The 15,513-nt window shown below is 41.4% G+C and overlaps 1 protein-coding gene across 6 annotated transcripts in view; it reads left to right on the top strand.

Moving 5' to 3' along the window:
* The window catches only part of depdc5 (DEP domain containing 5, GATOR1 subcomplex subunit), a 99,222-nt gene that overhangs the window by 59,730 nt on the left and 23,979 nt on the right, over positions 1–15,513 (top strand). For all 6 annotated transcript variants that reach the window (XM_086129477.1, XM_086129476.1, XM_086129479.1 and 3 more), the window contains 8 exons: positions 4,373–4,529; positions 5,433–5,593; positions 7,726–7,846; positions 7,929–8,096; positions 10,384–10,606; positions 11,377–11,501; positions 13,462–13,540; positions 14,639–14,751. In XM_086129477.1, coding sequence (XP_085985603.1) covers positions 4,373–4,529; positions 5,433–5,593; positions 7,726–7,846; positions 7,929–8,096; positions 10,384–10,606; positions 11,377–11,501; positions 13,462–13,540; positions 14,639–14,751 — 1,147 coding nt within the window. The remainder of the gene's footprint in view (positions 1–4,372; positions 4,530–5,432; positions 5,594–7,725; positions 7,847–7,928; positions 8,097–10,383; positions 10,607–11,376; positions 11,502–13,461; positions 13,541–14,638; positions 14,752–15,513) is intronic.

Below are 15,513 nucleotides of genomic sequence, written 5' to 3'. Positions count from 1 at the left end.
TTATTTTTTAATGTTTTCCCCAAACTGGTTAACCTGAACTACAAAACCTAAAATTTGCTCAGAACAGTTTTAAGTCTTGGATCATACTAAAACACAAACTTAGTTAGCTTTTGCCAAATGCTGTTGCTGTAAGCATGGGATTTATTTGCTCAGCCTATTTCATTACATCAAAGAAAAAACTGACATCCTGTATGTTTACACGAAGATGTAAAATTTTCATGAAACGAAGCAAGAGAGAAGAGTAATCCTCTTTTCATATTTAATGGACTCGATACTTGCATTATAATTTCTCACAAGTACATTTATATCATATGTACCATTACTGTTCAGAGATTCAGCTTTAATTGGAGTGGGGGGAGGGGAGGATCACGAGTTGAATCAAGATTTTCCTGTCAGGAAAATGGCAATATTAATTGTTTGCTGAAGTCATTGAGCCCCAGTCTAAATGTGTGTAAAACACATAATCCTTTGCGCACACATTATCAGGCCTGGCAAAAAAAAAAATGTTGTTGAGAGTTATTGTGCGATTTATTTGTTTATTTATTGAGTGGCAATGGCTCAGTAGCGGCCCTTACAATTTTTTATCGAAGCATTCCCGGTTGTCCGTTTCACCAAGATCTACGAAATGTTGGAGGCACATTTACCAGCTCAAAGACTGACCAAGAAGTCTCTTGGAACAATGTGCTAAACCTCCAACATTTTTAATTTAACTTTTAAATATGGCCCCATTTTTAGCCTTTAATAAGAGGACATATTTTAGTGATCTCCTTTTCAAGATTTCGTCCGATTGTCTTCAAACTTTGGGTGCTTCATCCATAGCTGTTTCATTTGAAAAGTTAAGTAAAGCTTTTTATTTCATTGAACAGTTATTGTGGCGACGTGTTGCTTGCCAAGAAAAATGATGTCCATTTTCTTGGTATAAACATGCATAGCAACTGATGAAACTAGTGATAAATTCAAGATTCAGCTCTAGCGTTTACCTAGGTCTACATAAATCGGTAGGCATATCTTCAGTAACAGCCCATGACCTACCAAAAAGAGCCATGCCCTAAACCCAACAAGGAGTCCACCATTTTTAGTTTTTTCAAATGTTTTCATTTTGTAAAGTGGCCATATTTGATCAAAATTCTCTGAGATTTAATCTGCTGTACGTGTAGATTTTGGGTGTGTCACCTAAAGATCATTGCAACACACCGTGTGCCAAGAAACAAAGTTGTTTTTGAAGGCCTAAAAATGCACAAAAGCACATGAAAGTCAAAATATGTTTTGTTTGCAGAAAAGAGTGAAAAGTGTGGTGTTTCTTAGCGAGCAGTGATAGCAGAAATTAAATTTTGTTTTCACTCTTTGCAGATCTAAGTTCACTCACTTTACTGATCCCGAAAAGGCGCAATTCCTGCACCGTTCACCAGAACACAATCGCACAGACAACTCGCAGCATGCTATACAGAATGACAAGTCACGCATCTCATTCACTGCTTCTGACGAATGAATTCGTTAAACAAAAAAGTAACGCTAACCACCTTTTGAAGAGTGGCAAGAGGAAAGACATTTCTTCAAAAAATCGATCCAAAGGCCCATTTGAAGTTTTCCATAAGACACACCAGAAGGTGCCCTGGTCAGATGAAACCCAAATGAAACTTTTTGGGCAAAATACAGAGCGTTATGTTTGGCGTAAAAGTAGCACTGCACATCACCCTGACCATACTGTCCCCACTGTACACATTGTGGTAGCATGGGAAGGGACAGGGAAAATGGTTCAAAATGGCGCTAAATACAGGGCCCTTTTAAAAGAAAACTTGTTGGTGTCTGCAAATAACCTGAGACTGGGACGCAGGTTAACCTTCTAACAAGACAATCAACTTAAACATAAAGCAAAATCTACAATGGAATGGTGCAAAACTACGCATATTCCAGGTGTTACAATGACCAAGTCCAGACTTAAATCCAATTCAGAATCTGTGGAAAGACCTGAAAAAAGACCTGTTGTTCACAAACGCCCTCAACAGACTTTACTGAGCTTGAGCTGTTTTGCAAAAATAATGGGAAAACATGCTTGGCGAGTATAACATATAACGGCGTTAAGTACTCAAGAGTACAAAAAAGTGTATTCCATTTCAACCCCCTCCCCAAAAAAAAAAACCAGACACATGTTAGAGGTACAGTGGTAGCTCTATTTACGAACGTCTCTTCATAAGAAATTTTGTGTGTAGCTCCATAAATAGATACACGCGTGTCTTTGCAGCGTCCTTGTCATTCGCTCTTCGGGCCATGAGGCGTTCCGATAGTTTAACGTAAATGAGAATCACCCAGAAAAAGTGTTCACCGGTCAGGCAATCGCTCACCATGCTGATGTTTGCCTTGGACATTTTCGAAGGATTGTTAAAAACCGACAATTGCAGATGTCCTTTGCTCGGTTCTTTACAAAACGGCAGGCAAAAACCACTTCTGAAAGACAAGAGGGCAAACAACAATGAGGATTCAGTTAAAAGTGAAATAATCATAATTTTTATTTTCTACACTAGTCTTTGTTTTTTTTAATTATTTTTAGATTATGCACAACGCTCATTTATTGTGCAATAATCTAATCCATCCATCCATTTTCCGAACCGCTTGATCCTCACGAAGGTCGCGGGGGGTGCTGGAGCCTATCCCAGCTGTCTTCGGGCAGTGGGCGGGGGACACCCTGAATCGGTTGCCAGCCAATCGCAGGGCACACAGAGACGAACAACCATCCACGCTCACATTCACACCTAGGGACAATTTAGAGTGTTCAATCAGCCTGCCATGTTTTTGGACTGTGGGAGGAAACCGGAGTACCCGGAGAAAACCCACGCAGGCCCGGGGAGAACTTGCAAACTCCACATTGGAATTGAACCTCTGCACTGTGAAGTCGACGTGCTAACCACTGGACTACCGGGCCGCCCCACAATAATCTAATTGTAACATGTATTTGTTACATATTTTGTTTGTTACATATTTTTCTTTTTATGCTTTAGAAAACATTTATTTCTGAAATTGAGGCGCGGGGATGTGGAACGGATCAGGACATTTAAATGGAAAATGCGTCTCAATTTACAAGATTTTGTAGTTACGAAATTTCCTCCAGAACCAATTAATTTCGGAAGTAGAGGTACCACTGTACATTATTTAAAAATGAAGATTCTTTCGCAGGATTACATTTTCCACATGGACAAAGTGAGGCTGCTTTTTAGTTGAGCCCTCAGCGCAACAAGTGGATAAATTGTCAGAATTGTCATGTAACTCAATGGGCCCCCGTGACTCCAGTCACTCAGCACAGCATTGTTAAGAGCAAATCTTCATCCTGGGGACGCAATGGAACTGCTATGTCATGTTTTCCACAAGGCAGAGGAAACAAGGATATTGGTGACCGGTCTTCAGTGTTTGAAACATACTCACCGAAGGACCGATTTATAACATTTCCAAAGAAAAGTTTGAGCTGCCAGAGTCATTAAAGTGAACTTAATTGAACTTCAAGGAGAGAGGTTCAGTTGCTGTGAAGAAGATTTCAGGAGACCTAAGAACGTCCGGAAAACAGTACTGTCTCCCAAAGGTGATTCAGCTGCATGATTAGAGCACCACCAGGGCAGAACTTAGCCAGGAATGGCAGCAGGCAGGTGTGAGTGCACCGACACACTCAGTGAGGCAAATACTTATGGAGGATGGCGTGGTGTCAAGACGGACAACAAAGAAGCCACTTGTCTGCAGGAACAACATTAGGGATAGACTGATAATATGAAACAGGTACGAGGATTGGACTGCTGAGGACTGCGGTTATGATATTTTTTCTGATCAATCCCCTTTCCGATTGTTTGGGGCATTCATTAAAAAAAAAAAACGCTTGTTGGGAGAAGAAAAGGTGAGCATGTGCATCAGTCCTGTGTCATGCCAACAGTAAAGCACCTTGAGACCATTCATGTGGGGGGTTACATCTCAGCCCAGGTACTGGGTTCACTCACAATTTTGCCTAAAAACACAGCCATGAGCAACGTTTCCCAACCATCCAAGACCCATTTGATGACGAACAAAACCTTTTCCAACCTGATGGAGCACCTTTCCACAAGGCAAAAGTGATCACTATGAGGCTCAGGGTACAAACATCAACATTATGAGTCCAAGTCCTGGAAACTCCCCAGACCTTAAGCTGAACCCTTGCAAATTTGTGATCAATCCTCAAGAGGCAGGTGAACAAACAAGCTCACAAATTATTGTCAAAAAATTCTAACATTTGGTGAGCAATGTCTACCATCCTGTGGTTAACACTGGTATTAGATTTATTAAGAAAAAGAGAGAGAGAGCGAGAGAGAGAAATACTGACATAAAATGAAATTGGTCTCCTCTTTATGTCTGACAGTTCCCAGCTTCTGCTGTGCAGTGGGAGTTGACTGGAAATCTCTGACCACACCGGCCTGCTTGCCACTCACCACTGACTACTTCCCTGATCGGCAAATGCTACAAAGTGACTACACTGAAGGATGCTATGACTTACTGCCACACAGTGACCTGGAGAGGTGTTTGTCAACTTTTACCTTGACCCAATCCTACCAAATAACACTTAGGGGGAATGTGCAAAATGTCAATGAATGAGGAAAAATATATCCATTTTATATACGGTGTACGAATAGGGCTGGACAATTAATTGAAAGTTCATTTTGTACTCGATCTTTAAAACATTATAACTGAAGAAAAACTATTAATGTGCAGGACATCGTGGTGCGTTTAAAAGTTCCATCATTTGTGGAAGTAAACTAAATGCATCATGTTGCTTTTGGGGCAAGGGTGTCCGTATGTGATTCTTCCGTCCGTGAGCATGCTTAAAGCTAGATAATGACACACCAGTTGGAGTTTACTATCGAACTAAACTTGAAAAAAAAAAACAAAAAAAAATTACACACTTTGTATAATAGTAATGTGCGGCACGACTCCGCACTTATGAGACCAACGCACAGGAACAACCTATATTTGTTTTTATTCGTTTATTTTCATCTGTATTATTTTAACATACTGTTATTTTACTTTATTATTTTCTCTTTTTCCTTTCAAGTAATACTGAGAGTTTTCACGGTTTCAAAAAAAATTTCCTTCAATACTTAGCCTACATTTCTCGAAATTCAAGAATACAAAGATTCTAGGACTTTTCTTTTTGTCACACCACCACATATTTCCACATGACATGGTATGAAATTAGTAGTAGTAGTCATAGTAATAATACGTTGTATTGATTTCAAAATGAAGTTTGGAAATCAATCCCCCCCCTCATCGTAATTTCACTCTCAATCAAAATTGTGATTATGTTTCCACATTTGTCCAGCCCAATATGTAATCATCTTTTTAAAAATGGGCATGCACGTATACTGTAAATCAAGTTTATGTTTGAATATCTTATGTGACTGTTATCTTCTAATTCTTTCTAGGCGAGAAGATGAATCGCCAGGGATGACTGCTACTCAAGTGTTTGAAGAATTTATCTGTCAGAGGCTGATGCAGGGCTACCAGATCATTGTCCAATCAAACAAGAGGAGACGACAACCTTCTGTGGCTACCCCCCTTGGCAGCAGTCCTTTATACACCAGAGGTAAGACATTTCATATATTGCCGTGAAAAAGTGTCTGCCCTCTTCCTGGTTTTTGTGTTTTTTATATGTTTATCACACGCAAAAAATTAACTTCATCAAACCAATTTTAACTTTCTCCCCGGAACCCAAGTAAATAAAAAAGGCAGTTTCTAAATGCCAATTTAATTTATTCAGACACAAAAAATATCTAAACCAGGGGTGCCCGTTACGTCGATCCTGATCTACCGGTAGATCTAAGACGGGGCCCAAGTAGATCCGAGGAGTGTCGAGGAGGAAAAAAAACAAACAACCATTTGTGTGTCTTTGTACATGTTAGTAATATATATTTTTTGTGTTAATGTACGCTGCACCCTAATCATCCTATCAGTCTCATTTTCACCAAAAAAATTCAAAAAATAAAATAAAGCAGGTAAATCTTGAATTTACGATGGCGCGCGATTACGTCACCGGAAGTTGTTAGCGCTCAGCAGTCTGCAATTGCAGCTTGTGATCAGAGCTGTTGCGCTCTATCTTTTATCGTCATTATTCTCATTCAGAGTTTGCTTCGTGTACAATTCACCGAGGGCACGGGCAAAGAATAGGAATCTAGGAGGGCCCAGGGAAGCACTTTAAAATGGTACGTGTGAGCTGCGATAGTTAACAGGCTGAAAAAGTGCATCGCATGCCTCAGTTTCAGGCTGTTTCTCATCATGGTGTGCGTGCGTGCGTGCGTGCGATGAGTCACCGTAATTTCAGCTGGTCGACCACTCCTGGGAATGTTTGCCACTGTTCCCAGTTTTATCCATTTTTGGATAATGGCTCTGACTGTGGTTTACTGAAACCTCACAGCCTTGGAAATTGCTTTGTAACCTTTTCCAGACTGATATATCTCATTAACTTTCTTTCTAATTTCTTCTTGAATTTCTTCGGGTCGTGGCATGATGCATTTATTTCTTTGGGATCTTGTCGTCTACTTTGTCGGACAGAATTTCCGTGTATGTGTATGTGGGTACCAGCATGTTTAAAATATGTTTACAGTATTTCTACTTTACATATTTGTGACAAAAATGACAACGGTACACGCGTTTACTTAAATCTTTAATGATTAAAACTTATACAGTAATTAACATACATCAACATTGCCTTCTGAGAGAGACGAAGAGGCTTGCATTGGTGGCGTAGAAGGCAGCTCTCACTTGACTTGTCCTGTACAACTTTACGTTCGCTCGGAGACTCTTCTGTTGGAAACGCTGACGGTGTAGCTCAAATTTTTAAATGTAGAAAACATTGTTATGGGTTGCGCTATCACGTTCATCTTGTCATCTTATTAGTTGAAAGAGGTTTAAGGTTTCTGTTTTTTGTCAGACAATTGTCTTTTTTAAGTGAAGAAAAAAAAAACTTACCGAGCTGACAGTTTCGACTGTCACTTCAGCCATCGTCTGAGCTGTCACTGTCTCCTTGTGACGTGTATAAAAAAACAGCTGACTGCTCAGGAAACATTCAAAATAAGGCTCTCCGACCCGGTCTAAATTGTCGTTGCACTGACACTGCGTCTTCATTGCTCTGAATATGTGAATTCTGAATTAAATTCTAAAAGCTGAAATTGGGGGCCAACTAAATTGCCGTGAGATGGAAGTACTGAGATATTTTGGTACTCAACTGTAGAGTTTTTAGCTTTTGTTTTTCAACTGGAGTGTACAGAATGACTTTTTTTGCAAGACTGTTCTTTTGATGGCGGCGAGGGCACCTGCAGCGGCTACTCTTTCTCCTGAGGAAAGAAATTTCATCTGTGCTGTATGTCGCACATGTAGCACATTTGACGATAAATTTGACTTGAACTTGAAGAAGACCAAAGAGAAGATAGCTAAAAAAGTCGATGCGGTAAGGTGGAGACTGCGGCCAGTAATACCGGCGGTGTGGGGAGATGAGGGAGGGACGGAGCTGATTGATGTTGCAAAGGTGAAATTATGATGACTCGGTGAATTTTCTTATATGGGCGTGGAACAAAAGACAACTGTTGAGGATGACAAACAAACTCTTCACCTGGAGTGAGGTGGAGACTGAGGAGTTATAGATTGTTGACTTGAGTGTTGATTTGCCTTCTAATATTTTCATGTTTTATTTTTCGTGTGCTTTTTTTTTTTTTGTATCAGGTTTGATATCAATGCGTCGAGGAGAGGAAGAAGAGACGGTTTATTGGCTCAGCATGGGTAGGACCTTCCATAAGGTTTGCCTCAAAGACAAGATACTCACCGTTACTCGATACTTACCAAAGTGAGTTCACTGGCAAATATTGTACCGTATATCACACAATCAACTTATACATGACAAAAATGGCACAATGACTGTGTTTTAGATACCCATACGAGTCACGTCATATCCAGTACAACTACAGCCTTTGTCCTCCACATGTCGATGCTCAGTTTGTCTCCTGTTGGGTTGAGTTTGGCCATGAAAGACCAGAGGAATATAAATGGAACTACTTGGACCAGTATATTTGTTCTGCAGGCTCTGAGGACTTCAGGTATATATAATCAATGCATCATAAATATACAGTGGCTTGCAGTGTTCATATCCACCGCCCGCCCCCCGCCCCTTTTTTTTCTTGTTACAACCCAAAATGATTTTATTTTGATTTCTCATAATAGACCAGGGGTCAGCAAACTTTTATCTTATACCACAGGCCAAAATTTATTTTCATCATGCAAACCTGCTGTAACGCTATCCAAAGTTCACGGTTTTGGTTTTATCATGGTATTCATCACTGAATAATATTTGTTACACTATCGGGTCAAAGCTCACCTTATTGCAAGAAGCATCATTGTGTTTCATGGAACATGTTCTGTTCACTGACTTGACAGTATCAGTCATGTATTTCTTATTTGTAGCATTCGAAATGTGATACTCGTCAGAAACACAGGAACACTCTAAATAAAGGCAACAATGGCACAGAAAAAAAAGCCAAATAACAATAAATAAAATAATCAATGAACCTTGTTAGTTTCTCTTTCTGATGTGATGCCGGAGGCAAAGGGTGGATGTTGCAGAAAGCGCAGGTCCCACAACGACCACCGTTCCTTGCCAGATGACCGCATGTCGCGGTCATATACATATGCCAGCTAGAGTGTACAGGTGCTAGCTGATGAATCCAAAGTTAGCTGAATGCGAACGACTCGACTGGGCCCTGATTGCTGCTAGATTTCTTGTCAGTGGTTATAAAAAAAAACTGAGACTAGCTGACAAGTCCAAAGTCAGCTGTTGACTTGACTCGGCCCTAATAGCTGCCCGTGTTCATAGATTCATATCAAAGGCGACAAACAAGGGCAGACGCACAACGTGAAGCTTCATTGGCAAATTATTATTTCCATTAATGCGCAGACAAGAATTCTGTGCTGATGAGAACTTTAACCATCTACACTAACAAACACCGTCACACGGCACTGTTGTTATTCTGTCAGTGTCATAATACTTGTTGGAATACGCCTCACGGCCACGGCTCAGTGATGCATAGATGATGGTGTGTGACATATTTATTTTATTTTGGTCCTTGAAGGTATGTCTTGACATGAAAATGCTTTGATTTAGAGAAAAAATGGCTCCGTGTGTATATGTGTGTGATGTGCATTGTCAGAATGTCACTGCAAAGTATATATTTTAATATTTTTATTGATTATTTTAAGCATTATAATATTGTGATATAATATATCAATATAAGAATGAAAACAAAATTAAATAAACACATTTTCTGGATAATTTCGGTGAGGTAAAGTGGTTCAGAAAATGCATTGAAAATGTATTGCAGAACTGCAAACTGTGACGGACTGTCCATATTTTGTTAGGGAAATCACTGTATGCTAACTTGTTCCACCTGTAGTTGGGGTTATTTTTTAAAAAAATGGCGGTCACTCGATCTCACCCCTCAGACTCTCTGGTAAGGTCTATTCAGGAGTGCTGGAGAGGAGGGTCCGTTGGAATGGCGACTCTAAGATTCAGGAGGAGTGGTGTGGTTTTTGTCCCGGCCACGGAACAGTGGACCAGCTCTACACCCTTGGCAGGGTCCTCAAGGGTGCATGGGAGTTCGCCCAACCAGTCTACATGTGCTTTGTGGACTTGGAGAAGGCGTTCGACCGTGTCCCTCGGGAAGTTCTGTGGGGGGTGCTTCGGGAGTATGGGGTACCGAACCCCCTGATACGGGCCGGTCCCTAATCCACCGATGTCAGAGTCTGGTTCGCATTGCCGGCAGTCAGTCAGAATCTCTCCCAATGAAGATTGGACTCTGCCAAGGCTGCCCTTTGTCACCGATTCTGTTCATAACCTTTATGGACAGAATTTCGTCGAGGCGTTGAGGGGGTCCGGTTTGGTGGCCTCAGTATTGCATCTCAATATGTAATCTCATAACGTCCTATGCATGCGTACTGTACATATTTATACATTTGGTTCGTGGATTGTATACTTAAGCATGCTACCATTGACATTGTTTCATTTGTATGGCCATGAAATACATTTCCTTTTCACTAGACAATTATGTTGTCTTGGTCTATCACATGAAATCCCAATTAAATATACATTCATGTTTCTGGTTGTAACATGACAATGTATAATTGCCCTTGTTAAATTTTCATCCATCCCAAAAACAGAATTTATGGTGGACAGTCCTTGAAATGTTAAAATGAAACAGCCTGTGACAAACTCTGGAGGGGATCATTTAAAAGTGTAAACACGTTATTAATTTGATGATATTCATGGAAACTCAGACTGTGGATGTCAACATGATCTTAACCTGAGTATGAACTTTCCTTTGCCATTGCCAGTTTGATCGACTCACTCAAGTTCTGGAGGACAAGGTTCCTCTTGCTTCCAGCTGGAGGAGCTCGGCGTGTAGCTGATGGAGATGGGCACTGGGATGTTTATGGCGATGGATCAAATACTGGAATGGGTGGTAGTGGTGACTGGGTCCTACTGGATGGCTTCATTCGCTTCCTTGAGGGAGTCAACCGCATTCGCCGACGTCACCGTTCCGACAGGATAATCAGAGTGAGTATCTGTAGCGAAAAAAAAATGGTTACCTTATGGAGTTTGTTGTCTTAACTGATTCACTGCTATCAATTCATATTATTAAATTGAGGCTGGCTGTGGGAATTATTAAACACAGACTCTGGTTTAAGGTGTAGATCTGTTTCGGTGCTTTATTTAGCATAGCTTGCCTACCGTATTTTGTCATACTCAGTCAGCTCTGTGTTTGGTGTCAAAATGCCAAAGCAGATTATACACTTTGACACCACCAACTCATAACTCAGCGTTTAAGGTCACACCACAGCATCCCAATTGGATTCATATCCAGACTTTGACTCACTCGCACCCATCAATAGGAAAGGGGCATTAAAGAAATTCAGTTTTGGTCCTGCTGCCTTTTTAAAAACATACTCTAGCATGCATGCAAAATACCATATTTTTTTCAGTTGTCATCTGACTGGTTGCCCTGTATGTCAATCAAGTAATGGGATTGATGATAGGCTGACGTCGTACGTTCTGCTGTACCTAGTGCCATTGTTTGAATGGCAGCGCCACCGCCGAGGCATTTTTGACACTTGTCATGTGAAAGCCCGGGAGCCGCATTGAACCAACCAAATGGCCGCATGCGGCTCGCAAGCCGTAGGTTGGCCACCCTTCTATCCTTGCTCTATGGACATACACAAAATTTGCAAATATTTACCGGTAGCTTAAAAATTACCACTTTTTGAGAATGGTCCTACAGCTCAGCTAAATTTGACATTGGTCTCTTTATTCATATTTTTATACTGCAGAAAGGCACTCCCATGAAGGCCTTAAATTCTCTCCTTTCATACCCTTCTGAACCAATGGTGCCCCTGCAAGGCAAAAAAGGAACATCAGCTTTATCTGCGTTACTGGAGATGGATCAGAACCATAGGTAAGTGTGCCCTGTATGTTGGTCAAAATTACATTTTGGTGCAGAAGCGTATGGACAACGGCAGTTTAAAAAAAATTATTTAGCTCTCATACACTAAAGTGAAAAAACTTTTTTTCACAAACTAAAACCGTTTTCAACCAGAGGTTCGTGCTTATCTATTGGTATAATTTCAAGGGGTCAGTGAAAATAAAAGACCCCTTTTAAAAGGGTAATTTCCAGGATAAAAAACACAACTGATTAAAAGCCGCAACAGCTAAATTTAGCCATAAAAACAAATTTGTACATACATTAGCTGCTTTGGATTAATAGCTGTGGGTCTCCACATTATAAAATTAGGTGTTAACTATATTACAAACACCAGTAGACCGATTTTTTTTCTCCCAATGCCGAATGCATCTGTAGCTAGACAGTCATGCGCATGCACAGAAAATATTTCTGCACATGAGCAGCTGGGGTTTTGTAAATAAGCAGCCAAGAAACTACAACACCATGCTTTTCGCATTATAAACTGCTACTTTGAACGCTGTGGCTTTTAACGTGATATGATTGATTGATGGGTTTTCCCTACGAGCTATCAATAGATATACCCATTCTTGTCACTGACAAATGAAATTACAGATCATGTCACAGTGGACCAATGAAAGAGTCCTAGTGCATCCTCATCAGCTATTTGCAGTGGCAACCACATGATTTTCAGCTGCGGGAGACAGAGAGACTTAAGGGGTGTTCACATGGCACACATTTGCTCCGGCGCTGCACCGATGTATTTTGTTGCGATATATTTTACACCGCAGCAAATTGTGTGGAGCATTCACACGTACAAAGCCGCTGAGCGTGTCTGCACTGGCACAGCGTCGGTGCAGCCCCACTTGCGTTCACACGGCAGTTTCTGCAGCGGAGCAAAACGACAGAAAACAAATGAGCTGTCGTGTTGGTTCTTTTTAAAACATATACACAACTCAAGCGACTACTGGACAGGCACGTCCTTCTCCTTCTCGGTCGTGCCTTCTGCTCGAGAGTGACCGCCCCCGAAAACGTAAATCAACGATGACTTCAATGACACTCGGAAAAGCAAACACGTAATGCGCCAAACAGAAAATCAAGAGAGGAAATCACAAAATAAATTATATGGGGGGCGGGGGGTTGTGAACACACAACAAAGGAACAAACAACTCCGAGACAGTCCAGTCTCCTATAAAAGGAAAGATGTTACCAGCCAAGTCTTGTGTCGTTATTAAACAAACACATGACGGAAGTCCAACAGAGCACGAAAGCAACGCATTTTCGCCGTACGCACTCTTCACAAGCATTTGCTCTGGAGCAAATTTTTAAACCACCTCCCTGAGGTGGATCAAATTTGGTCCGGTGTAAGCTGTTTTCCGGGGCTACGCCAGAGCTAATTTTCACGTGTGAACGCTCTACTGGGGCAGCCCCGGCGTAGCACCGGACCAAATCTTGCCGTCTGAACACCCCTATAGATACACTGAGAGAGAGAGAGAGTGGAAATGTAACCAATTACAGTCATACCTCACTTTACGACCATAATCCGTTCCAGAAGTTCTGTTTGAAAAGCAATTTGTTCGAAATCCGAAATTATTTTATTAGCCCATGATTAGGGGTTTATACACTATGCAGAAATAACATAAAAACAGTCAGATTTGCGTAAATCACAACAAACATGTCTTCTCACAATGAACACTACACGAGGAAGCGTCACTTCCTCGTGTAAGGAAGCCGAGAGGAGTCAAGTGGCATATTCCGGTTTGCTCAGTTTGGTTGAATACCAGTTTTCGGTCGTAATCCGAGGCGTAAAAATCTAACATTTTCTGGTCGAACACCGATTTGGTCGAGAACAGAGACGTTCGAAAACCGAGGTTTGACTGTATGTCAACACTATAGCCAGGAATCTTTGTCTTGATGAGTTTTCTCTTTTTATTTTGTTTTTGTTTTCTCCTCTCAGGACATTGGAGGAGCAACAGCAGAAGCCCAAGCCCATAACACCTGTTTCTGAACTCCCAAGTGCAGAAAGTCCACGCAAGGTAAAATTTTTCTGAGGCTTTATGCCCCTGGTTGGCTCACCCATGGCAAATAAGTCCCATTCGAGGAACCAGACAAAAAACGGCTTAACCGGACGAGGGTCACCGGCGCCACTATCTGAAGCCAGGCCTGGAGGTGTGACTCGATGGTGAGCAGCTGGTGGCCAGTCCCGCACCTATGAGGGCCTGGCCCGGCTGAGCCGGAAAGGACAACGTGGGTCCTCGTTCTCATGGGCTCACCCGCCGTGAAAGGAGTCATAGGGGTATGGTCTACATAGGTACAATGTGAGCTGGACGGCCAAAGACAGGAATCTTGGCGGCCTCATCACCGATTACAGAATCTGGCTCTTGGGATGTGGAAGAGGAAAAGGAAAAAAGGAAAGAGCCCAAGCTGGTGTGTGAGGTTGAGAAGTTCAGACGACACATAGTGGGGCCCTCCTTGATACATAGAGTAGCTTGCACTCTGGTACCAGTCCTCTTGAGAGAGGTTGGACTCTTCCAATCTGGAGTTGGCCATGGAGAGAGGTGACGAGCAGGTGTGCTCATACTCCTTATGTGGGGGGACTTGCACGAACTGTCGTTTGTGCTTGTGCACCTTCTCTTCTTATATCCAACATTCAGCACAGAACTTGCTTGAGTGGTTAGCTGTTCTATTTTTTTTTTTCTTCTGAGTTTTGGTCATATAATGTTCTCAAGCTGAGCTGTGATCTGAGCAACCATTATGTCATTTTCACTCATTAGTGAATCCCTGAGATGGATAGTGCAGAATGCTGGGCCGTATTTGTTTAAATGTGTATGTGTGGGGTGGGTGGGCTTGTAGGCTGGGCCGGGCCTCTTGGGTGCAGAACCATCCATCAGGCACTCTCCATAAAGTCGAGATGGCTCGAGAGGAGGGTGTCCAGTTGACAGAACACACTCTCCAAAAGTGCTCACCTTCATCTGGGTTCTTCAATCTTTGCATTATCTTGTCCCTCATCTCGAACTTTTTGTCCTGCGTAACCCAAAAGTGATAATTGTGTTTTGATGGTCCGCATCTAACAACGCACAACACTGGGAGAAAATACCATGATGACGATATTGCTCATGTTTTTATTAATATAGTTCGCTGCTGAATACATTGAAGGCATGGACAAGGGATTTCAAGTGGGACTGACAGCTGGAACATCAGTACAGTCTGCAGGTGAAGCTGCAACTGGCGTTAGTGTTGACCCAAGGTAAACCTCGATTCGATGTGATAATCGTGACAGCTGTAACTTCTTCATTATCTGGTCCATAAGTGAGTTTTCTGTTTTATATATTATTTTTTGTTTGTTTTACAGAGATAGTTTGAAAGAAAAACATTTTGTGGTTTCCACCTTAAGTTATTTTATAAATGCACCTTTAAAATCTTCTGAACTTCCAATTTAAATCTTCTGCAGTAATGTTGCACCAAGTATCAGTATCGTACCGTGAATTTTAGCCAGCAAAAATCAGGCACTCTCCATAAAGTCGAGATGGCTCTCTAACGTCTACAGGATCCATGCTGGTCGGAGTATTCCGTCACGATTCGGACTAACCGAATCAAGTTTTGGGATCCCAAAAAGTGTAGACGCCAAACAAGGTCTCCGTAGCAAAAAAATATATATATGTTTTAATGTACACAAATCACACCGACAAAGTAGTAACAGAAAGTGCTGGTCAAAACAGGTACCAGAGAGCACAAAAATGAATAACAAAAAGCGCTTTCATTTAAAACTCTCTGCTCACTATCGTCATCTGAACCATGTGAAAGAGTATTTTCTGAGGCTGAGGAGCTGGTGTCTAAGAGGAGAAATCGCCTTGGAGCAAAGACACTCCAAAAACTTTTGTTCCTCAATAAAAATTCTAAAAACTACTGGTAGTCACTTTTTGTCTTTTATTTCACATGGTTTAACAAATATTTTCTACATATGTTAAAAATTGGAACTCTGAATTGGAACTCAAATTTCCGATATTTT

This window comes from Hippocampus guttulatus, chromosome 14 (assembly GCF_054856545.1).
Source record: "Hippocampus guttulatus isolate MCC_2025c chromosome 14, RoL_Hgut_1.0, whole genome shotgun sequence".
NCBI lineage: Eukaryota > Metazoa > Chordata > Actinopteri > Syngnathiformes > Syngnathidae > Hippocampus > Hippocampus guttulatus.
The sequence above is the reverse complement of the archived record's forward strand: the minus strand, read 5'-3'. Positions and strand labels throughout refer to the sequence as shown.